We start from the raw sequence: 25031 nt of genomic DNA, 5'->3' as shown, positions 1-25031 counted from the left end.
GCATGCCAGGAAAACAGAGTGGGAGCCTGGTCCTTTTAACAGTTTCGTCTCCTTCTTTCTCTCCCTTTGCTCTTTCTCCCTTGAAGCTCTCTTGCTTGGCATTCTTCTGGTTGCCAGAAAGATGGAAAGGAGCAGCACCCTCGCTCGGTAAACGTGCTGGTTGGCTGGCATTCTGGACCATGGACTTACTGAGACACCTTCAGGTGTGAAGATGTCACGCAATAACAGGGCACTCGTGGTAGACTTTGTTTCCTACAAGCTGTCAGAGAGGGGCCACAGCTGGGATGAGCTGGAGGAGGACAGCGAGAACAGGACTGAGTTGAGAGACGAGATGGACAGCGTCCCCAATGGGAGTCCGTCTTGGCATCAAAGCACCAGCCCGGTCGTAAATGGGGCTACTGGACACCCGAGCATCCTCAGTGATCTTGAAGACAGCCCAAGGTTGGACGTGAGGCAGACGCTAAGAGAGGCAGGCGATGAGTTTGAACTGAGGTACCGGAGAGCTTTCAGTGACCTCACATCCCAGCTCCACATCACCCCTGGCACAGCATACCAGAGCTTTGAGCAGGTGGTGAATGAACTTTTCCGGGACGGGGTGAACTGGGGGAGGATTGTGGCATTTTTCTCCTTCGGAGGGGCCCTGTGCGTGGAGAGCGTCGACAAGGAGATGCGAGTGCTGGTGGGACGGATTGTCAGCTGGATGACCACTTACCTGACGGACCACCTGGACCCGTGGATCCAAGAAAATGGCGGCTGGGTAAGCAGTTGGCAAAGGGGGGTGGTGGTGGTGGTGGGAAGGGCACCTTCGTAGTTTTAAGTATGAAACAGGCCAGTTTATATTTCTAGCAGCATCAGAGGCAGAACTTGAGGATGCTGATGGGCTGGAGCTAATCGAAGCTGTAGTCCAAAACATGTGGAGGGCACCAGTAGAGGAAAGGTGCCAAGTGTCTTCTCCGGCAAGGTGCCAATGCAACATTGGATAACCAGATGCTAGAAATGGCCACCAAGGGCTGAAATATTGTATCTTTGTTCCATGCTATTTCACACTTCCTGATGGATATTAGGTTTCCTGTTCTTTCTCCCCTGCAATGCCAAGTATGTAGACACACATGGTACCAAGGGCTCTTTCCTCAGCTGTGTAGTTGGATAGGTACTAGCCACTGTCTTTCCTTTTCTCGTTCAGGCTGGCTTGGTTCAGGTCACCCACAGGCCTGCCTCTGAATCCCGTTGTTCACTAGAGCATTTCATAGCCCACTAATCAAAGCCTCAAAGGTACTTTCCATTTCTTTTCTAGTTTATTATCCCCTTATTATATATCTATTTATATCCCACCTGTACCCTGACAGGGGCTGAAGGCTGCTTTCAGATAAAATGTACCACCCTGGGCCTTCTTCATCTTTAGGGGTCAAAGCTAATCTTTTGAACCTGGGGTAAGCCTTGAGGTTAAGGAAGAGGTTGGTTGACATTTTGCCTACCCTGCTGTCTGGCATGATTGAGGTGCATTTCCAGGGCACAGTGAAGGGGTGATGAGACAACTGCTGGTCATGACTAGACTCAAACCTGTATTTTTCCTCTTCCCTTAACCCCAACTGTGGATAAATAGACTGTTTGTGTTGCCACACATAATCACCTTCCCAGGGAGTGCAGTCTGGTGCATGGCCAATGTGCTTGCCCCAAGCATGAATGTTCTATGGAAAAGGTTAGGTCATGGGATTTGCCAGCAGCTAGTGTGGCTCTGGGTGTGGCCTTGCATAAGTGTCTGGCAACTCCCTAGTGTTTTTCCTTTGCTTGACAGGAAGACCCTGTACAGTGATTGTGACACCCAGAATGTGCATTTGGTAGAGAGACATGGGTTAACTGCTGCAAATCAGTGCTGGCGTAGGGAGCTCTCATACCACCCAGAAACTCGTGCTTTGTTGGAACACTCAAAACAAATTCCTGACATTCATCACGGGTGGAAAATTAGTTTTATCTTTCCTTGTAAACAGGCCAGCCTTATTTCCTAAGGTAAAGGTAAAGGGACCCCTGACCATTAGGTCCAGTCGTGGCTGACTTTGGAGTTGCGGTGCTCATCTCACTTTATTGGCCAAGGGAGCCGGCGTACAGCTTCTGGGTCATATTTCCTGGTTCCCCCAAAAAGTTTTACTAGCCAGGCTGCCTACATGTACCTGTGCAGAGTAGGGCAGTCTGAACAATGGGCCTAGCAATTAGTGACCAAGTTGGAGCCTGGGCATATGGGCAAGTGGCTAACAGCAAGTCTGCTTTTAACTCCAGGGCGGTTGCATTATGTTAAAGTAGGGGTGGGTCACTGGAGGCTCAGTCAGACTCCCCATCTGGACCCCTTGCATACCCTCCCCCAGCCCTCTTTATTTGTGTCTCATCTGCTAAGGACACTTTAATGCCCTCTTCCCCTCGGAGAGTGATCAGCAGCAGACGCGTTGGCAGAATCCTCCAGTGACGTCTCTCAGCTGCTCACTCCCAGTAGCTGTGATGCAGAATAACGGGAGACCCTTGACCCAGTCTCCGCGGCTGCTCACACCAAGGGGGCCATTGAGCCCTTTTCCCTGCATCTGGCGGTGTTGCTGTCTCAGTTGAAAATACATCCTTGTTAAAAATCAGCTGCTGGCTGTTTCACTCAAGGTCCCACCTGCTGAATTGTCTACATCCTTGGGTTTGAACCTAAACAAAGCTCCTGGTGGGTTAATGCTCACTTCTTGGGAATTTACTTTTAAGTACCACTCAAGGCTGTGTGTGGCAGCTTTCAGCTACCCAGATGTAAATGCAGCAAGCAAGGGATAAAATCTAATGGGCACATGGAGTGAAATCCAGTTTTGGATGCAGGCTGGATAGGGTGAGTGTTGAGAAAGCTTAGAGAGAGCATGGGGAGGGGGCATTACTCAGGAATGCTGGGAATGCAGTCGTCCTGGGGGCACAACCTGGGGTGTGTCTGCCCAAACTGACCCGACTGGTTCCTCTTCCTCTTAAGGCCATCTTGGTGGCTGGCCCCATCTTTTGTTGTCTTCTCTTCTCTCCTCTTCTCCTGGTTCCCTCCAGCTCCCGAGATTAGTCCTTGGTCCAATGGAGATTTCCATATCCCTGTCGCTCTGGTGACGATTGGGCTGTATCCTGGAGACTGAGGCGATAATGTAATCTGATTTTGTAAACGAACTCCCCGGAGGGATTTAGATTAAATCGCTGATGGAAAGTCACTGGCCCTGGCTTGCTGGGAGGCTGAGATCCCCCTCCCCCTCCCCCCCCAACTCAGCTAATACCGCCTGCTGGGAGTCTTCCCTTTTTTATGTCTAAGGACAAATGCATTGTTTGGCCAAATATTTGTTCAGCATTTGTAGGAGGGGCAGAATTGCTCTGGGGTGCACACCCACTGGTTCCTGCTGCTCAGATCTCAACATTGTTGTCTCCCTAGGTCCTCCTTCACTATTCTGGTATTGTTACATAGTTCTGCTGGTGGAAATGAATGGTGCAAGGTGGGGAAGTAGATAATGGTGGCCGCAGAAAGGTTATGGACCATCATGTCCATGGGGATAACTTTTTCAGTACTGCAGAATAGTTTGCTTTCTTTCTTTCTTTGATGTTTGTTCCATGCTTCCTCCAAGGAGCTTAAGTTGCGGTATGTGGTCCCCTCCTATTTTATCCTCACAACCACCCTGTGAGGTAGGTCAAGTTGAGAGAGAGAGTCAGCCAGTGAGTTATCCAGTTTCTCTAACATACTAACCACTAAGAAGGTTAGACTCCCATCATGGAATTACTGAGATCCAGTGGATCATATAATTGCACCTGGATCCAGAACAGACAGCTTTAGTACGCACCCCTAACATGAACCATCTGAAGATAGCTTTGATGGAAAAGTACTAAATGAAAAGTAAAATAACATGTGTGGTCTTGGGCATGTTGCTCTTGGCCTCTGTTCCTCATCTGTAAAAATGGAATAATATTCATTACCTACCTTGCAGAATTATTGCAAGTGAGGCTGCAGTGACTAGAAGGCATTTGGCAAATTAAGAACCGGTGAATGTTGTGGACAGAGGATTGACTTGGAACATGAAGAGCTGGGTTCAGATCTATGGAAATGTGGCTGGTGTCTCTCTCTTTTTCTCCCTGATGAGTTTGTTATGAAGTCCATGCATTATTCTTGGCACTCCTGGAAGGATGCAAATGCATCTATTTCCCAGCATTTTATTCCACTTGCTGTTGCTCTCCAATGTGTCCAGGAACCCAAACTCAGGATGGACTATATTGATAGTATTGGGCTTGGTTGCCAGGAACTCAGTTCACCAGTGCTGGGGAGCAGGTTTGGTCCCCTACTTCATGTTGTCTTAGTATATACCCCTTAATTTTATAAATGGTTGGTTGCCCTGGGAAAAAGGCACATCAGTAAGACTGTTGAAGGGAGAACAACGCAGCCGTCCCCCCTGGCCCTGAGTGGGCTGGCCTGTGTGATGACTGGGAGCTTCCAGTAAGCAGCCAAGTACACAGTCCTCCAGTCATCATGAAATGCATTTTTCTGGTAGCAATCAGTAGCAATAAGCTGTCATGCTCTAGAGTGACCGAGAAACAGATGGCAGGACTGTGCAGTTAGAAGATTTGAGTCTTAATTATTGAGGGATGCGTTTGCAGGGGGTTGGACTTGATGGCCATTGGGGTGCCTTCCAGCTCTACAATTCTGTGATTCTGTCCCTGACAGTGATCTCACAGAAGGGTCAGTAGTGTCTCTGTGCAGATGGCACACAGGTGCGCTTTCCTCACTTGCTCATTTCTTTGCAGTATACAAGCCCCCTTCCTACCCACAAGCCTCCTGTCTGAATGAGGGGCGTTTTGCTAACAGTAATAGAAGCGGCTGGATTGGCCCTGTGCTGACTTCCTGATTGTTGCTTGCAGCCTGGAAAATCTCTGGGCTCGAGAGGTGAGCTCTGTCTCCCCCCCCCCCTTTCACACTGGCCCTGAACTGGCTGCCCTGTTGTAAGCCTTCAGCCAATGTGCACTTCTCTCCCTGTTCTTGCTGTAGCCTTGTTAGCCTGGGATTAGCGCTCTCTTGGGGCCTGCGGAGCAGCCTTTGCCTGGCCCTTTCAAACAATGCTGTTGTGGAAAGGGCGTAGCTTGCGAGAAAGACCCACAGAGAGGCTTGCATGTTCTGGCAGGCCTGCCCCTGGCAGGGAGCAGCCTCCGTGTGTTCGTGCGCATTCCCCAGAGTCGCTCAGCATTTTATGTCTTGGAAAGTATCTTTGGAGAGGGCTTGAGGAGCAGCGCACTTCAAAGCGGGTGGGACAATGCCTTTATTTGATCAGTCTTCAGGAGATGAAACTTACTCTGAAAATTTTGTAGATAAACAGAGGCACATTGGGAGGGGTGTGTGTAAGGTAGCCAGCAAGGGGTCCCCAGCGCGCTCATGGTCTTTCTCCTCCCTTGCCTTAGCAGACGTCGCATGAAGCATTTTTGGCCCTCTTAGTAAGGTGAGGGAGGTGGGATCCCTTTGGTGCCGAAGGCTGGATTTTGGTATGTAACAGGAAATGGTCTGTTGTCATGGATGGGCTGTAGGAAGAGTACATGGGCATTGGAGTAGTAAGGCAAGTTATCTGGCAGGCTTAAAAAGCCTGAGAGGATGGATCAAGCCTAGATCTAGCAACTGGAAAGTGAAGGTGAGGGAACAGTGGTCAGTTCTGGTGTTAACAGTGTGCCCGTGGCCACTACTAGTGTGGTGTAGGGGTTAGAACAACCTTTGGACGACAGCTCCCAACATCCTCAGTCAGCAAGACCAATCAGTGGTCAGGAATTTTAAATTTTTAAATTAAATTTCCACACTGCCTTTCATCCGAAGACCACAGGACAGTTTACAGTATAAAAACACAAAGATATATACCATAATAGCAAATAAAAACAGTAACCCCACCCTGGTATCTGTAATGGGAGCTGTCATGTGGAGGGCACCAGCTTGAGGAAAGGCTGGGTTTAGAGGATTGGACTAGGAATGCAAGACAGATTGGCACCCATGGTCTTGATGGTGCATTTTTCATGCAGTGGGTTCCAAACTGGAACATACCAAGCCACCTCTTGGTCACTATGAAGATGAAACAGGAAGAAAACCACGTTTGCTGCCTTAAGTTGCTTGGAGGAAAGGCAGGATATAAATGTAAAATGCATAATTAAATCTGTGCAGGTAAAACTCAGTTGCCTATTGTAAGCTCAGTCCTCTAAGGCAACTGGTGTGTGGGCAGAGTGTCTTTTTTGGGTGCATAGGTGATTTTTCAGGTTCCTTTTCATTGGTATGTGGGAAGGTATGCACAAGGTGTGTCTGTGATTTCAGGCACTGTAGCAAGATGAACTCCCAACGTTCACACCTTCTAGCCATATTCTGCACAACTCAGTCTGTTCTGTCGGGAACGTCCAGTTTGTTTAAGGTTGTCACCAGAACCAATTCATTTAATCCTGGCATGCCGATTTGGGGAGAATCCGCATGCCTTCTTACCTTTATGTCTCTCTTGTCAGCCATGGAGTTGGTCTGCTTGGCACGGATGTTTGGAGCATGAATGCAACTGGTTTGACGGGGCACACCTGTAGCGTTAAGACTCACCAATTTACATCGCAATTTTGCAAGTCAAAGAGCTGACTCATTTGCCAATAAAATGCAGCCACTTCTATTCTGGCACATGGCAACTGCACACATCATGTGCAGCAACGGTCATGCTATGGGTTGAGAAATCACCACTTGGATGTTACTGGGAACGGATCAGCTTGTTAACCCAGGCAGAGTTGCTGGCACTCCTGCAAGGTGGTGCCCTGGTGCAGATTCCTGGAGGTGGGTTTTGCATCCTGTCCAGTAGGTTCCCCCTTCCACTTCCTCCCTTCAGGTCTTAGCTAGAAAAGATCCTGGACATTCATTACCTGAGAGGCCAGCAGTTTGGGAGTCTTCGTGGCAGCAAAAGAATCCTAATTTTACTGTTTCTTCTTCATTCAGCTCATCCGCTCTTTGGGAAGGTTAACTATTTTGTTTCCTCAAAGACTTAGAACTGGGAGCAGGGGTGGGCACAATGGCCGAGGGCTGACATTGCTGTTGATGTCAGGCCGACCCCTGGACAGTAATAGCATCACCTTACAGCTGACATGTCTGATTTTGCAAGAGCCGATAGTCTCACTAGGAGGTGACTTGGAAGCAAACCTCCTATCAATTGCAACCATTCTTAGTGACTGTTTGTCCAAGCTTCTATTAGCCATCTGTGCAAGGTTGTTACTGCTATCTGTGCTGCTCTTGCAAGTCTTCCCTCAGCCCCATGGACCTTCGGTGCTGAGTAGCAGCTCAGAGCTTTGGTCTCTCTGCAAACTCAGAATTGTCCTGATAGATAATCATTATGTGCCTGGACGACAGTGCAGTTTTCATGCAGTGGGTTCCAAATTTAGAACATACCCAGTCAACCCTTGCTAAAGCTGTTCTGTAGACTGAGGCTGAACCCCAGAATTCTGTGCAATTCTTTTCTTTTGCCCCCCATCAGCCTCTTTGGGGAGTCTGAGTTTGGTTTCCCAGGAAAACCCATTTGCCGCTGGCTGAGACAGTGGGAAGCCTTAGTCGCCAGCCGCAGGTAATTGCAGGCAGAAAGATGGGATTGTTCAGTCTCTGCTCTCTTCTCAGGTTTGGCAGCCACCCAAGTTGATTTCGGAAGTGGGAGGGTTTTCTGTCGAGCTCTTCAGGAAATGCCAATGGAATGACTTCCCCCAACCATTTCCTTTCCCAAATAGCATTCCTGCCTCAGAAAATGTGAAGGATGGAAAAGAACATTTACAGACCTTAACTTTTCACCTCCTCACTTTGGTTCTTAGCCTTGGTTTGGGGCCCCTGATTTTCCTGGGCTAGGTTGTTGAATTTTTGCACAAATTAATTTATTTTCTGTGTGAACAGAGAGGAGGGTTCAGTGAACGAGAATGCATTTAGTTCTGTGAGCCTTGCGAAGGCCTCTCTCTGTCTCTCTCTCCCTGCGTGTGTTGTCTGTCTGTGTGGGGGGGGGGACCACTGCTATTATATTATTTATTAATTTCTGAATTGTTTTCCACATATATGTCCCAAGGCAGTTTACAGACATATCCTTAAAAACAGCTAAAACATTTTTTTAAAAAACAGCACAAGAACAGCAGGGTATAGATTTAAAAGCAACACAAAATCAACACCTAAGGCAAAGACCTTTCATCTAGCTGGAAAAACTTGTTGAAGCAGAATGTCTTCCGTAGTTTCCGGAAAATACAGATAGTGGGTGCCTATCTTATCTTGACAGGAATACTGATCCATAGAACAAGAGCAGCAGCCACCCTGAAAGGCTTGCTCCAAGTCACTGTGGATTGGGCTTTTCACATTTTGGGGACGTTAAGGAGGAAATATGCAGAAGACAGTGACTAATGGTATAAGGTGGTCTCTCAAGTGTTCAGTGCAGAGTAGAATTGCTGCTGCCAGAGACCCCTGACTAAAGATGGATTTCGGGCACGATCTTCTGACTGCCCTCGGCACCCACAGACCCTCTTCATCCTGATGATGCCGACCCTGGACCCAGAATCTGGGCCCCTGAACAGGGAGCTGCATCTTGTCTTGGCTGCTGAGACAGGGCGGCTGATGTGTGCAGGCGCCGGGTTTTCATTCAGAGAGCAGGAAGCTCTGTGTGCCTGGCACGCCAGGCTGTGCCTCAGAAAGTGACGTAACCCACCGTTATATAACAAGGATGCGAACATGCTCTGTGAGCCCCGGGGGCACACGGTGGGCGTGGGAGGCAGCCGATTCACTCTTTTCCCTGTCCTTTTTTCTTCTCCACTCCATTGCCCTAAATTATTGAGTAAAATCTGCTAGAGCAGAACCTTTTTTCTAAGACGCTGAGATCACTGCTCTGGAGTTTTTAAATGGGGGTGGGCAAATTTGGTTAAAACTCTTAGCAAACATGCAGGAGAACTGTGACATGTGAGCGTGCTGCTCCTGAGATTGCTGCAGCAGCAGGAAGCAGAAGGTCACCTAGCATCCATAGGACCTTGCTAGACTTGGGAGTGGAGAGCGACAGGAGCTCAGCCTTTCCATGTGTGGCTCTGAGCTTTCCACAGCTGAAGAGAACCTCATAGGTGTGGCTCAAGGGTGGATTCCAACATTTCTATTGTAGCCATTGGACAAAATTGGTTAAGTGACTTCGGTTCCTGACAAACAGTTTGGGGAAGGCCGTAGCACAGTGGTGGAGTATCTGTTCTGCATGGAAGAGGTCACAGGTTCAGTCCACAGCATCTTGTGGCCAGATTCCTACATTTCAGGGGGTTGGGCTAGATGACCCTCAGGGTCCCTTCTACAGTTCTGTTCTATGATTTTTCAGGTAAGGCCAGGAGAGACCCCTGTCTGGAACCCTTGAGAGCAGCTGCCAGCCAGTGAAGACACACCTGAGTTTGATGGACTAGTGGCCTCACTCTTTTTAAGGCAGCTCCCAGTGTTTTGCTTCTCTTCCTGAATATGAAGCCTTCATATCCTGAGTCAAACCATTGACCACTCTGGCCCAGTAGTGTCCAGTCTCACTTCCAGCTGCTCTTCAGGTCCTTTTAGAAGGGGTTTCTCCCAGCCCCGCTGTCCCCAAGATCCTTTTTAACTGAAGGGACTGCGCTTGGGACCTTCTAAGTCATGCAAAGTGTATGCTCTGTCACTGAACCATTGCCTCTGCCCCTTTCCCTACTTAACCTGGCTGATCTCTTCCTGCTCTACAGAGAGTAGAGCATTCTAAGCCATCAAGCATGCAGAGCCACCTTGAACATTGGAAAGCAGGGTAGAAATGGCTCAAATAAATGAGTAAACCATTGCAGCACGGTTCCTAGCTAAGGTCAGTGCCCTTCCTTGCAGAATGGCTACCCTCAGTCCCTTACAATGAATCACCATTGGTCCCGAATAACAGCATTTATAGAGTGCGCTCGAAGCCCTCGGGTTCTTGGTTGTATACCATCCTCTCATAGAATAGGAGGTTGGTGTGCAGCGATATAAATCCCATTTTTAAAAGGCCATTAAAACAGTACAGAATTATCACAGTAATCCTTACAAGAACCATTCAGGGCTGGACAAGGCTGCAGAGAGTTGCGGTCCAAGCTTTCCAGCTGGCACCAGGTTGGAGACGACTGGTGTAAGGTAAGCCAAGATGAGCACTGTCCCCATATTATAAATCCGGTGGGGCTGAAACTGAAAAGGAGTGGCTTTCCTATAACCACTGTAGGAGTTTGCGGCTGATGCTAGACTTGAGCCAGAGACTCCTCAGATCATGTTCCTCACTGCTATTGCAGCTCCTTCCATCAGCTGTCAGAGAAGTCTGAGACACTCAGCAGTGTTTTTGACTAGTGTTCACACAAGCAATCCTCATGTTTAAAAGATCCCTATCTCATCTGACTGGCAATAGTCACATGGGTCAGCTGAGGGATGGATGGAACATAAGCTCTGCAGCTCTTTCCGTATCGGTTTCCTGCTGGGGTTGGTGTTTAATGCTGTAGGTTCTCTCGGAAGCAGGTCTGGTCTCCTGATGGACCTTTGGTCTTGTACCGCTCATGATGTGCCTGGTAGTAATGCTGTTTGGTGCAAACCCTTTCTCAGCCTGCGCTCTCTTGCACCTCCCCAGCAATAGCTGCCTTCTCCAAAAAAGAGGCAGTGAGTGGGGCTCTTCTTTGCCAGGCGGAACTGCCTTGGGGTTTTGCCCTCTTGGGTGCTTCTTGTTGTTGTGCTGCTTGGGTTTGGAGCAGGGGGCCGGCCGGTGGGATGTGTGTTTGCGTTAAAGTTACACTTTGCCGCACAAGCAAAACAGCTGGGGGGGGGAGAGAAGAAGCACAAAGGGGATGGCTGCGGGGCAGGGCTGTTAGCTGACAGATGGTTTCAGCTGGGGGTTATAGGGAGCAGGTGTGTGGTTCAGGAGGGAGCACCAAAGTGACTCCTCAACCCCACGAGGCTTGCTGGGTTGATCGCCCGCGACGCCGCAAAGCTGGCTTGACCCAGTTATTCTGCGGAAAGCGAAGTGCTTTTTTTTTTGTGTGTGTGTGTTTGTATTTTTAGGCGTTTGACTTATTTTTATCCCCTGCTTTTTATTTTAACTAGACTGAGCAGAAGAGCAGGCTAGGGAAAGGGAGGACAGCCTCCGGGTAGGAACACCCAGCGCCGCTCTTGCGCGCTGCCTGCTCATCCGTGCAGATACACGTGCTTGCTCCCGGGAGCCGGCTCACGTGGACTCCGCCAGCACCATCTCTTAGGATTCCCGTAATGGGGAGCTGGAGCCACTCTCTGCTGCAGCCTCTCCGGAGAAAGGTGTGTGTGTGTGTGTGTGTGTGTGTGTGTGTGTGTGTGGAAAAGCAGATGAGATGCAGAGGGGAGTTAACCAGGCTGCAGCGCAAGGATCCCTGGAGGTGTGGGGGGTGTTCAGTGCAGTGTTTTTCCCTTCTGAGGCATGCAGGGAATTGCAGAGGTCGGATTCAGTGGCACTTTGCACCCTGTGGACTCAGTGTCAGCTGGCTCTGGCTTTAACCATTGCAAGCCTGGATCCCTTCTGCAGCAGGCACGGCTTATCGTGGACCACAAGCAAAAGCCAGTTCCTTGTATGTGTCTTTATTTCCATTCTGAATCTGGTCCACCAACAGGGCTCCTTGTCGATAGCAATTTAAACATACAGCGCAGTTCTGAGTATTTAATCTTGCCTTGTCCCTAAAGACAGTTGCCACTCCAGTTCTTTTGGACTACAGTTCCCAGCAGCCATGGCCGGAACAGCTTTGTGATGCTGGGAGCTGTAGTCCAACAAAATTGGAGGGCTCCAGGTTGGCAAAGGCTGCCCTAAGAGCTTAATGCTGTGATTGTGTGCTCACTTACCTGATAATAATCCTGCTTGAGCACAGCAGGGCTTACTTCTGAGTAAGCATGAAAAGAATTGCACTTTGTGCACATCTCTTATAAACCCAGATCTGTTCATTTTATGGGCCTGGATTAAGCAGGTGTGGTAAGGCAATGAGGCATTTTATCTTGCAGTTTTTAACAGGTTTCCCAGCCCAAACCTTGGGATGCAGCGAGTTCAGTTAAGTCTCAGGCCTAGGCTTTAGCAAGCCTCTGTTGGAAGGGTGCTCCCCAGTTTTTTGGGCAGGTGGAGCAGTCATTAAGACATCCTCTCTAGACTTGTGATCGCTCTTGGTTGACCTAGTAGATTGTGATGGAGAATATATTAAGGAACAGCCAAGATATCTGTGAGCCACACATAGCAGAGTAATCTCACACACACCTACACACACCTACACACACACACACACACAGCCTTGTATGTACTTTAGGAGGGGAAGCCCCTCTTCTTCCCAACCAGTGTTCTGTGGGCTGAGGATGACTTCATGTGCTGAATCACCCTGGAAGTGATGGCTTCATGTGGCATTAACAGGAACTGAGAGTGAGGTCTAAACTCCAATCACTTTCAGTGGTCCAGTTAAATCACATGGTTGCCCAGAAGTGCCTGGGACAAGTTCTTCTGCAATGAAAAAGAGCTCTTTCAGAGGGTGGTATAGGAGTGGGATGATCTCACAAAGCCCCATTTCCTTTGACCTGGCTTAGGGCAGCTTCTTGTTTTCCTCATCCACTTTAGGGAAGGGTTGTAGGTGTTCCCATTTCTCCAGCCTGAGGGCCACATTTCCTTTGCAACTTTCCGAGGACCAAATGCCAAAGGTGAGCACAGCAACAGATGTGGCTCTTAACCTCTGTACAGTAGGATACAATCCTGCCACACCAAGCCAGAGGTTTCTCTCTGTTCTGCCCACATACACAGATCTCTCTGCTCCCCATCCAGCATATGGCACTGTGGTCTAAACCACTGAGCCTCTTGGAATTGACTATCAGAAGGTCTGTGGTTCAAATCCGCACGACGGTGGGGAGCTCTTGTTGCTCTGTTCCAGCTTCTGCCAACTTAGCAGTTCGAAAGCACACCAGTGCAAGTAGATAAATAGGTGCCACTGCAGTGGGAAGGTAAATGGTGTTTCCGTGTGCTTTTGTCATGGTCTTCCATTGTGCCAGAAGCAGTTTAATCTAAGGTTACCAGATTTTTTTCAATGAATCAGGGGACACTTTTCCTACTAAACTTCCTCAACTTCCTACTAAATAGATGGATTTTGTCAGGGGACTGGTTTGTAAATCTGGGGACTGTCCCCAGGAAACGGGGATGTCTGGTAACCTTAGTTTAATCATGCTGGCCACATGACCTTGGAAGGTTGTCTGTGGACAAACGCCAGCTCCCTCGGCCTGAAGCGAGATGAGCGCCGCATCCCATAGTTGTCTTTGACTGGACTTAACCGTCTAGGGGACCTTCACCTTGCTCCCCATCCAAGCAAGGAAGAGGCAACAGTGTAATTGAAGGGGTGTGACCTAGGGAGAGTCCTGAGAACCAGAGAGAAGCCTTGTGGGCTGCATTTGGCCCCTAGGGCTAGGGTTCCCCACTCCTGCCCTAGAGATGCAACAACCAGGAGACATAAGAGCTGGAATCGGGGGCGGGGCAAGATCCCGCACACCTCTCCCTCTCAAGATTCCCAAAAGATTCCCAAAAGCTCTTTCTGAGCCCAATGTGCTCTCCTCTCAGCTTCTCTAGGTTAAGGCCTGCATCTGCCCTAGGCATTCTGGGCTCAGCTTCCAGACCCACACAAGGCAGCATTTTGCACTGAATTATAGAGAAGAGAGTTTTTGCCATCTGCTTGTGAACTTACCTCCAGCCTTGAAGCAGCTGGTCAGGGCAGGAAAGGGAGCTCAGCACTGCTTGCATTGTGCTCAGATAGCCCAGCTCCTGGTCTGATCCCAGAACTCTATAAGACATTTTCCAGATCTTTGAGATCTTTGTCTTCCTGGTGATCTAAGGCTCCTAAATGTGGAAAAGTTGCACCCACGTCTTGCTCAGAACAAAAGAAGCTTCTCTTGTGCTTGGAAATTAAATGTAGGAGCTGCCTACCCTGATCAGTCTCTTCCTCCTCCTCTGGGGAAGCAAAGCAGCCTGCGGAAAAAGGACTCCTGTTCAAAGGCACCTCTACAAGGTTCCCAGAGCCCAGGCGGTGCAAGTTGCCAAGGGTCGCTGTTGAAATGCAAGTATCGGATTTCTAGGAATGACACTGTAGTTGACATTGAGGAAAATAAAATTCACTGCCCCAGCAGTCCAGATTCTGCGCCAAGACATGATGAATTCTCCAACCCATCTAAACTGTGGAGATTGACCAAATGGGTGAAATGTCCCCTATTGTGCATAAGGTTCTGTGGCTTGCTTATTCGTGGGTAGTGGCAGGGACATTGAAGCCTTGCCCCCCAACCCCTTGAGGAGCGTATTCAGCCACTGCACCCTCGTGCATCTGCTTCTGAGATTTCCTCTGACATTGCCCCACCCCTGTGTACCTTGAACCCAGTACCTTCTGTAGGCAGAGCAAAAGCTCCATCCCTGAACTGCAGCTGCCCTGGCCATGCGAGTGAGCAACGGGAGGTTGGCTGAGTCAGGCTGAGATGCAGTCATTTTGCTCCTGCTCCTTTTCGGCTTCCGTGTGCCCACATGCTCGCTTTCCCAAGGAGCTGCACTCACATGGTATCTTGCAGCACCAAAGGAGAAGTAAATGGCTGGGGGAGGAGGATTCTGCTTGATTTCCCTGTCTCTACACCCTTCCCACGGCCAGATGGTGTGTCGCTGGGACGCCCAACTTAACAAGTCCTGGTTCCAACATGGCAGCTGTGAGCATCCTGCTGACAAGTTGCAGTGGGCCCACATTGTGGAAATGGGCATGTTCACCATCTGTAAAATCTTAATGTTGGTTGATTCCATGGCACTCAAGGGCTGTCATGTGGAAGATGGAGCAAGCTTGTTTTCTCCTGTTCTGGAGGGTAGGACTCGAAGCAATGGCTTCAGGTTACAAGAAAGGAGATTCCAGCTAAGCATCAGGAAGAACTTTCTGGCTGAAAGAGCTGTTCAACAGTGGAGGTTGTGGACCTTCCTTCCTTGGAGATTTTCAAGCAGGGTTGGATGGCCATCTGTTATGGATGCTTTAGCTGAGATTCCTGCATTGCAGGGGGTTAGACTAGATGTCTTTTGGGGGTCCCTCCCAACTCTACAATTCCATGATTCTTTGATTTACAGATCTCTCCTCTTGTGTCCTTGCAACATGGGCCACCTAGTCTCCAGCCTTTTCAAATCCAGGACTTATCAGTAAGCCCATCCTGCAAGATAGAATCCACTTGTACCTTTTTTCCCCGCGGGGAAAGGGTGGTAGATCAGTGGCAGACCATTTGTTTCACATGCAGAAGGTCCCTGGTTCACTCCTCAGCACCCCAGATAGGGCTGGGAATGTCACCCCTCTGGAACCTTGGAGAGTATAGTGTAGACCAGGTATGGCCAAACTTGGCCCTCCAGCTGTTTGGGGACTACAACTCCCATCACCCCTAGCTAACAGGACCAGTGGTCAGGGATGATGGGAATTGTAGTCCCAAAACTGCTGGAGGGCCACGTTTGGCCATGCCTGGTGTAGACAGTCCTGAGCTGGGTGACCAATAACTGGACTCACTGTAAGGCAGCCTGTCTTCTTGTCTGCCTCTCCTCCTGTCACTTTTAAACACAAAAGAAAATGGTGTTGGAAGCGCCCTGGTTCTACTGGCTATCCTGTAATGGCAGAATCCATGGCAGGTACCCGTTCATGCTTTTCTTGGAAACTTCAAAGAAGTGACTTTCTTGGCAGTCCAAAGAATCCTAAAGTTAGGAAGTTCTTCCTTTGCTGTAAACAAAACCTGTAATTTCTTGTCCTGTCCTCAGCCCACAGGATGGGCTACTGTCTCGCGGCCCCCTCTCCTCCTTTGCTTTGGAAACTGCCAACTCTGCTCCTCACCACCCGCCGTGATCTCCTTTGGGGAACCTTGAACACGGAATTGGACTTTGAGATGTGGGTTCAAGTACAACCTCCTGCCATGGGCTGATTTGTGGGTTTTGTCAAACTGCCGCCTCTTGGCTTCGGTCTCCCAGGGAGTCAGGTAGAAGGAGCAGCAAGCAACCTTGCAGGGCTCTTGGTTTTTTGAGTTGCTACAACAGAAAGGCTGTTAAGCACTCTGCTCACTTTTTTTGTTTTTGTTAAAGGATCCAGACATTAGAAATAATAAGAGGCTTAAGGTGTCTCTGCCTACACAAGGGGAGGTTCTGTGCTTTCCATGTCACCCTGTCACATGCAGGTAGGCATTATGGAATAATGTGCCTCTCCCTTTTGTGCTTGTCTTGGGTGAGGGAGAGGGGAGGGCTCAGACGCCATATGTCCATAAAAGGGGCGGGGGGGGGCAAGAAGGGGCAAAGCAAATGTTTTCCAAAGGGCATTAACTGGAATGATAAATGGTAACACCACCCAATCCACAGCAGGTGCTAATCTCCAGCTCGACCTACATGTACAGCCTTTGTGTCGAAGCCGCTCTCTCCCTTGCCATCCCACCCCCAGTGTGTCTGCATTGTCATAGCACCCAGAATGTCCTCTGCAAGTTGGGTGCAGTTGTTGTGCAGCTCACTGAGAATCGATCTCCCCAAATTGCATTTTTCTTACTTAGCGGTATTGGCAGTTATACCTGGGCATATTGCTCTGTGGACAGACAGTGGTTTGATTCCATGTTTTATTATTTATTATGCGCAAACAGCTGAAATCATGAAGATTCACATCAGCAAAGTAAGGGCATACCAAGGACAGTTCCTTTTTTGAAAACTGCCACCCTTTCAACTTGCTTTCTGAATACTGTCAACTTCCTTTGGGAGACGGTCTTATAAAAACAGGGCCACCACAGGAAAGGTCCTACTTGCAGTTGGAAGCTGGAGCAGGGCCTCTCCAGTCATTTCTATATCACAATAGCCTTCCTGGCAAGTACCAGTCAAATTTTTTTATTGAAATATCCAAGAAATGAGTTTATAACCTTAGAAAAACACCTTTGGTGTATTATGTGTAATGATTAATCTATCACCTTCAAGTCGTAGATGAAATAGGGAGCAAACTGGAAGTCAATGAATCCTAGAAATATAGGGTTAGAAGGGACTCCCGAGGTCATCTTTTCCAACCCCCTGCAATGCAGGAATCTCAGCTACAGCATCCATGACAGATGGCCATCCAACCTCTGCTTAAAAATCTCCAAGGAAGGAGAGTCCGCTACCTCCTGAGGGAGACCCTTCCACTGTCAAACAGCTCTTACACAGAAAGTTCTTCCTGATGTTTATTTGGTTGGTTCGGGTCCTACCCTGCCTTTGCATGCAAAGTGTAACCCTTGCTTGTGTGATCCTCACACCTAGAGTTCCTCTCTCTGGTTCCTTGTCTTTGCCTACACAAACCAGACATTTTGGCACATCTGAAGTGGCTTCTGAGCAACCTGAATGCGCTGTCTCAGGAAACCAGTTTGACAGGCAGCCTGCCCTGTGCTGGCAGCCCTCTAGTGTCTGGTGTGGCGAAGCATGAGAGGAGTAGCTGTGGCTCCCTCAAATTCCTCCTGGGTGCCTTAGAACAGGCATCCCCAATGTGCGGCCCTCCAGATGTTTTGGCCTACAACTCCCATCCCTAGCTAACAGGACCAGTGGTCAGGGATGGTGGGAATTGTAGTCCAAAACATCTGGAGGGCCGAAGGTTGGGGATGCCTGCCTTAGAACACCCACAGTGGTGTGGAGCCCTAACCCCACATGGTGAAGGTTGAACGTTGCCGCCTGGAGCCAAGCTGCTTTCTGGCTTGCACAGGGGGTGGTAGGAGAAGAAAAGGGGGGAGGGGGAGGGTGGGTAGCCTTTAGTGTTTTAACCCTTTGTAGTTTTGCATCTCTTTCAGCTTAATTGCCACCACTCAGGGTTTGTTTGCTCTGTGGGTTGCTGAGCCCAGAATTCCCTCTTTTGTCATTGAAATGCACCAGCTGCTCTCATGTAGGTCAGTCATTTGCATAACAGTTTAAACGGAGTCCCAGAAGCATTCGCACCTGCAGGGCTGGCTCACTGGGGTGTCTCCCCTTTAATCCTGCTTCTGTTGTATATATGTGAAGGGGGGGGAGGAAATCATTGCAAGGAGCTGAGTTGAGGAGCCTGTTGAGGTGTGGTAGTCCTTGAATTTTCCCCATTATGATATGGGGCGGGCAGCCAGGGTGGGAGAGAAAAAGAGGATTATAGGCTGGAAGGATGTAATGGTAGACGTACATAGCACTTTTTTCCTGGCTTTCCCCGAAGTACTTTGTTGCAGTGTTCCTTGCAGCAGCCTTATAAGGTTGGCCATCCCGACATTGCAGGTGGTGGCGCCTGGGGCCAAGAGATGGGGGCTCCCCCAAAATTTGTGCCTGACATAATATTTGAAATGGTGATATCCCAGCTTGTTCTCGTAACTGCTGCACTAAAAGGCGTTTGTAGCTGTAGATAATTGGTAGCTGTTGGCCCTTGGCTTTGGGCGAGGGGTAGAGTGGGACCATTTGGAAGTAGCAAGGGAAACCCTCTCTCTCAAGACACTTTCACGAGAATATAGCTGTGGGCCCTGAGAATACCTTCTCTTTTGGCGTTCCAGGAAGCGCTCTGTTGTCTTCGCCCCACCTCTTTTCTTTCTTTCACCCAGCAGGCTTGTCCCAAAGCAGAGTTGGCTGCCCCCTGGGGCTGCCCTGGTTGCCAGGATTTTGCCTTGGCAGGGTTTCTGATTCCACGCCTAGCTGGTAAGCTCTTTGTTAACAAAGGCACATTGGTTCACATCTGAAGGATAATGAGGAGGGCGGGGAATGATTTCAGCCTCCATGTGGTTATTCCAGGGCCTGCTGGAAGTATGGAAGGAGCCTGGTGGGCAGCCAAGACCATCCCAGCCAAATCTCTGTCCAAGGGGGCAAGGCCCTTTGAACTTCAGGGCAGTTGTGGGTCAAGGCCCTTGCATGGAGGCCCACGCCGTGGTACATCAAACCTTTTGTGACAGATTCAACAAGGCGTGGGCCACGCCGCCAGGTGCAAAATCTTTGGAAGAATTTGGCCCCTGTCCAATTGCACACCTTTTCCTTTGGGCAGGAATGTGCTGAAACAAGCAGCATTGACTGGCAGATTGTACGTTTGCCAGAGCAGGTGAGGCTTTGGAAGGTCTTCTCATGGCTGGTTGGACGGGCACCAGAATGCCTCCCGTAGCTGTGGTCGGAGACCAGGGGACACTGAAAAGGAGCCACCCTGAGAAGGATGGGATACCAATTTAACCAAAACACATAGTGACAACAGTTGTTAGTGTTTATGAGAGACAGGAAGAGAGTTATAAACATTTCCCTAAGCCGTGGATGGTTCAGGAGGTCTTTTGATCGTCACATTTTTCTCTCTTTTGAGCACACTGTTGCAGAGCAGCAAAGAGCCTTCCTGCATTTGCAAGCGCTCAGTTGCTTTGGAGTTGCCTGTCATTTGCTGGGTCTTTGAGGAGGGGGGCTGCAGAAAGTCCCCAAGCTTCCTGTGTGTGCTGCTGCCTTGCTTCTGCAAGCTGTCTGAGGAGGAAGCAGGGGTGTCGTCTGTGTTGACACGCTGAGGCGTGGTGCTCGGACCAGCCTGTTTTCCCTCCTCGGCAGAGAATGTTCTGTGTGAAAGGCCTTTGGCATTTGCCTTTGGACTCTGTCCCATCCTCTCCTGCAGCTTGAACTCCATTGATCCTCGAACCTCCCCGATTCCTCTGAACTGCTGGCACTTCCTTCACTGCGGGAGGGGCTCTTCTTCCTGTGCTACACACCCACTCCACAAAGCCATCGCACCAGAGCAGGCACCTGCTCCATGCTACCTGACGCCCACCCACCTTGCTGACCGAGCCGCATGCACACATTGCAATGCAGCACATCGCTCCATGCTCTGTTCTGCACACTCAACTCACATGCCCAGAGACAGAGAGGCAGGTACCTGCTCCTCCTTGCACCTGTCCTATTGGTGCCAGTTCCCTGAAATGAGGATTTTCCACTGCATTGTTGGCCTCAAAGTATATCTATTTTTTAAAGCAATTTGTCCTATCCCACAATAAGTATATGAAGGATTTCAGAAGAGCGCTCCTAGTTCAGGCCCAGGATCCTGCCTCCCACATTTTATAAATCTGTGATTGCGAGTTAATTATTGTCCTTGCTGAAAGAGGTTGGGATTTGAACTCATGTCTTCTGTATCTGGTGCCAGCTCTCCATCCTCTGGACCTCACAGCAGCACAGATGTGGTTTACACAACTTTATCCCATCTTTTCAACCTGGGCTCTTGGAGGAGAAAGTTGAGGATTGATATGAGCGGTAGGAGGTGGGGAAGGAAGGTGCTGCTTTGTGTTTTGTACCAACTTTGCCCTCTCTTTCATCTGCTTAGCCATTTTTATTATGACACTTTCACCCCACCCTTTCTCCACAAAGCTTGGTGTCTTGGTGTCTAAGTGTCTTGACACTGTGCACTCCAGTTGCAAGGCCGTCTTGAGATTGGCATGCCTCCATTCTGTGGAGCTCAGGTAGGCCGGCAACTGAAAGACTCCTTGGAGCACTCTGCTGTGCCAGAATCCATGTGGCTCTCTGCCATGGAGTGAAAAGCTCAGTCATGTGAACCCACTTAGAATTGCAGCCTGTTGCAGGACATCCTGTCCCTTGGCAAGTGAGTGTGCAAATTGACATGTGGGTTAGTCACCCTCTGTGTAGCAAGGCAAGCTGTTGCTACCACGAGTCATTGACTGAGTAACTCAGGAATTCCAAACATTTCCTTTCAGATAAAGGGAAGGGTAGATGTAACTGGACTTGTCCAGACAAGTCTTGGGTCCTGAATTCTGGGCTGGAGAATCCAAAGGTCAAACATGGGTTCTGCTAGATTCTGTGGCTTCAGGCTGGCTCAGTTTGAGGACCTATTCTTGCTAGCCCCACTCTGCATTTTTGGTTTTCAGAATGTGTTTTGAGATGTTTGTGTGGACTCGGGAGGGGGCAAATGGGCTTCACCCCCATCTCAGTGGGGCTTAAATGAATGCAGTTGTGATGAACCTCAGAACTGCTTTCTAGATCACACTAAGGTCTGAGCGTTGTGCTATCATTTTCTCCCAGCATGCACAGCTACAGCAGTATGTGGGGATGCCCCGTCCGATCTTTAGAACTAAGCAGCTACTGTGAACACTTGTAGCATCGTCACAGAACCCTAGAATTGTATTGTTGGAAGGGACCATGAGGGTCATCTAGTCCAACTCTCTGCAGTGCAGGAATCCTTTGCCCAACATGGGGCTCAAACCTTTTCCCTGAGATTAAGATTCTCATCCTCTGCTGAGCTATCCCAGACTTTATTTTATTGCTCTTTCTAGCACATATTAGCAGTGGGTGTGCTTTGGAATCCTAGAGCAGTAAAGGTACCCATGGCTGTGCTAGCTTCCCTCCAACTAGTCTCTGCAAATAATTATACACAGCACAACGTTCACACCCCACAGAAAATGTGGCACAAGCAAAGAGCAGGACAATTATGGAAAGGTGCTGAGCACTAGAACTTGTCCAGATGAATTTATGGATAGCACCTTTATTGGCACCCCAAATCTGCCACCTGAGGCAGCCTTCCCAGGTTCTCTCATGACAAACCACCTCTGTTGGGAAGCGACATGGGCACAGCATTACTACCTGTGTTGAAAGTAGCATTAGTTGAAAGTGGGGCTAATTGCTTTGCCTTGGCTCTGTACTATAAAAATGTACATGGACTGAAATGCTACCCCCCTGCTGTGCATCCTTATGCAGCTCCTGCCTAATTTGGCATGTGGGTGCCTTTTATTTTTTGCACAAACTCCGCTTTATTGCGATTGTCCTCAGTGCATCATCAGCGTGCGTGCTGCTTTGCAGAATGACAGTAGAGTGTTGCTTTTCCTGTCGAGGAGTGCAACACGTAAGCCAGCCCTGTCCCCCACGCTCAGCCTCCCTGGCATTGCCCAACCTTATGTGGACATAAGCCTTAAGGGAGGGAAGATCAGCACGGATCCAGGAAAGAGGTGATGATGCAAGGGAAATGCGTTGTAAGAATGGGCCTTCCCTTCCACCAAAAAACCCACAGAAAATAGAATTGGGACATTGTCTGGTGTGCACAAGGGGCAGCCATTGCCTGCTGCCTGCATGTTGCCTAGTTTTGAAGCTGGGGGGGGGCATGTCATCTGCCCTCCCCAGTCCCTTGAGCTGGCGGCTCTTGATAGTGCTCTTGGTGGAAGGCGTTTATCTCCAACTCAGCAAGAGCTCTGTTTCTCAGAAAGAGAACTTTCTTGGAACTTGATTTCCGCGAGTACCATCTAGAATCAAAAACTTGTACAAAGCCAAGCCGGCTGGCTGCTCCCCAGCATTTCTTGTGCCTTGAAGTGTTCTGCGTCTGATGCCCCCTCTTCTTCCCCTCCCAAGCTGTTAAAAGTTTTTGACATTTATCTGGTGCCAACTGTGTGCTAGGTGCTGGGCAGACCCACGGAAGCAATACAGTACTTGCCTAGAGTGAGGAAAGAGGAGCAGTGTGAAGATGAAGGAAGAAGGCCCCTGTGCAAACCCTCGCCCATTATGCTTGCTATCTTTCAGCTTGGCTATGTATCTCCTTTTCAGTGGGTTTTGCTCTGCCCCACTTTGTTCAGGATGCCTCTGCTAAGTTCATTAGACTCCCCAGTCACTAGGACCACCTCACCACTGATAGTTCACTAGGAGTCCTTTTCAGCATCGGGTTCCTCGGGCTGCAGTAGAGGAAGTGATGGCCGCCATTAGTTGTGTTGAGAAGGCAACTCCATCAGGATATGGACCCTGGCAGCAGCCATTCCACTAGGCTGCAACAAAGGAAAACACAGCCCCTCTGTTGGCTTGGCTGAGATCAAGAACTTTGGGCTTCTCCTCTCCTGAAATTACTTTCCATTCCAACTGGTCATTTTGAGAACTTGGTAACTAAGAACCGGTGCCTGAGTTAGTTTCTTCTCCTCCTCCTCTTCCTCCTCCTTTTGTGTCATGTCTTTTAGCTTGTAAGCCATGGGGTGGGGACAGTCTTACTGATATGGCGAAAATCCCCCAAAGAAATAAACTTCTAAGACTTTGCACTTCTGTGCCTGAATGAACTGTGGTTTCAGATAACCTGTAAACAACCCATTGGTATGGCAATAATCTCTTCACATGGGAGTTTTCTTCCTGTTGAAGATTATTGCATGGCAAGGCAAACTGCCACATTTTCAATGCACACAGAGCATGATCACAAGAGTCCACTGTAAATGATTCTTAGGCTGAGAGCATGCACAGGAGCTAGTTGAAATTGGAATTTCCTTTTGCTCTTCCCAACTGTTATCCCCATCTTTAAAGCACCATCACCTTTGGCTTCCTCTGGGAGCATAGGAACATATAGGAAGCTGCCTTAAACAGAATCAGGTCGTTGGCTGAAACTGGAATCTTCTGCATGCAGAGCATGTTCTCTTCCACTGGGCGACAACACTTCTCTGATGGAAGCAATATTTTTTGTACTTGTGAGACGAGGCGCTGAAGTAAGCTTGTCAGCATTAGGTTACTACTGACTATGTGGATACAGAAACCCCCTCTTCGATTCCTCGGCCAGGCAATGGTTACCCAGTAATGGCAGCAAAGTTGGCGGGTGCCTGGAAAAAGTTAGCTTGGAGCAGCAGTAGAGTGACAGCTTCCTTGCAGAAGAATCAGCTTATGGGAAGAAGCACGGTTGGCCATGCCAGAGGGCTTAGCACTGCTGCTCTGGTAGTCTTTGCTTTCCAGAGTCATCAGCTCTGGCCCTGAACCTTCAAGTGATTCCTTTTGTGTGTGTGTCCTTCCTCAGGAGCAAGCAGCCAAAGGGTATTTGGGGTGTGGCAGGTGGGATGGGTTCTGGAACAATGGGCTATTGTTTGAAGGAGCTGCTTCAAAAAAGAAGGGTTTTCCTGGGTCTCCTCCTCCCTCCTCCCTCCCTCCCTTTCCTTCCTTTGTCCCACAGACTATCGACTATTGGCCCCACGGAGAACAAAGGACTGGAGCTTCCCTCTCGGAAGCAGAGATGTCAGTGTGTGGGGAGCTGGTGTGGGGAGGGGCTTGTTGGGATGCAGGGTGCAGAAGGGCCTTGCAAGCCCAGTCAGGGAACAGAGAAGAAGGTGCCTCTGCAAAAAGGAGCTAGATGTGTCCTTGAAGAGTCACCCTCTTGGTCAGTAGCAACAGCAACTGAAAGGCAAAGAGGGGCACCTGGGAGGCAAACTGCTTTGTTCTGGCGGGATCAGCTGATGCAGAGGAACGGCCTTTGCATGACGACCCATTCATTTCCCCACTGCTTAACCTAAATGCACAGGATATTTTTATTTGTATCACAAGGCTTTTGTGGACTACGCCTGAGGCAGAAAGCAAATAAACAAAGCAAAATTTAAGTAGCCAAGCTGTTACAGATATTTTGCTTTCCCCCCAAAAAACTCCTGGGATCTTTTTTGTGTGCATGCGGGCATACCTGCCAAAGGAACAGGCGTGGGGTAGGATACGAAACACTGAAGCATAGCGTGACTGGCATGTCTGTCACAGTTGGGTGGTGATGCAGATTCTAGCATTGCGGGACGCTCCCATCGGAGACAAGCCCTGCCTTTGAAAGTACAGTAAGGTGGCCATCGCAGGGCAAAGAGGGTTGGTGGAGACGCCAGGGAAATTCACCAGGCTAAGGCCCTGAAATAAGCTTCAGGGGATTGGTGATGCTTCTATGAAAGGGAGTGGCAAGTGCTGGAAACCCCTGAATTCTACTCTGGCGCAAATAAAGTTCCGAGCCAGAGAAAACTTCCAAGCTTGAGCCCCCTGCAGGGTCACAGTTTTGCTCCATAGCAGCAGCGGAACACGCAGAGGAGGGGAGATGCTTCTCTATAGCTTATATCAGATGCAGTTTCAAACCAATACTTTTTAGCCTTGGAACAATTCCACTAACAGTGGATAAAATCTGCTCTATCTGTTCCATATTTCAAGCATCTTGTCCTTTCTTCCTGTCATATATATATTCAAGATATCTGAGATGACATTAGATACCACACTACCCAAAGTTTAATTGCATCTCTCCATGTTAATAATGCAGTATATTTAGAGAAAAAATTCCAGATATCCTTT

General features: G+C 49.1%; 1 protein-coding gene across 3 annotated transcripts in view; it reads left to right on the top strand.

The window, feature by feature from the left end:
* Positions 1–25031, top strand: part of BCL2L1 (BCL2 like 1) — a 51973-nt gene that overhangs the window by 7683 nt on the left and 19259 nt on the right. For all 3 annotated transcript variants that reach the window (XM_053394669.1, XM_053394670.1, XM_053394672.1), the window contains exon 2: positions 87–757. In XM_053394669.1, coding sequence (XP_053250644.1) covers positions 212–757 — 546 coding nt within the window. In that variant the 5' untranslated portion in view covers positions 87–211. The remainder of the gene's footprint in view (positions 1–86; positions 758–25031) is intronic.

Source organism: Podarcis raffonei, chromosome 6 (assembly GCF_027172205.1).
Source record: "Podarcis raffonei isolate rPodRaf1 chromosome 6, rPodRaf1.pri, whole genome shotgun sequence".
NCBI classification, from domain to species: Eukaryota; Metazoa; Chordata; class Lepidosauria; order Squamata; family Lacertidae; genus Podarcis; species Podarcis raffonei.
The sequence above is the reverse complement of the archived record's forward strand: the minus strand, read 5'-3'. Positions and strand labels throughout refer to the sequence as shown.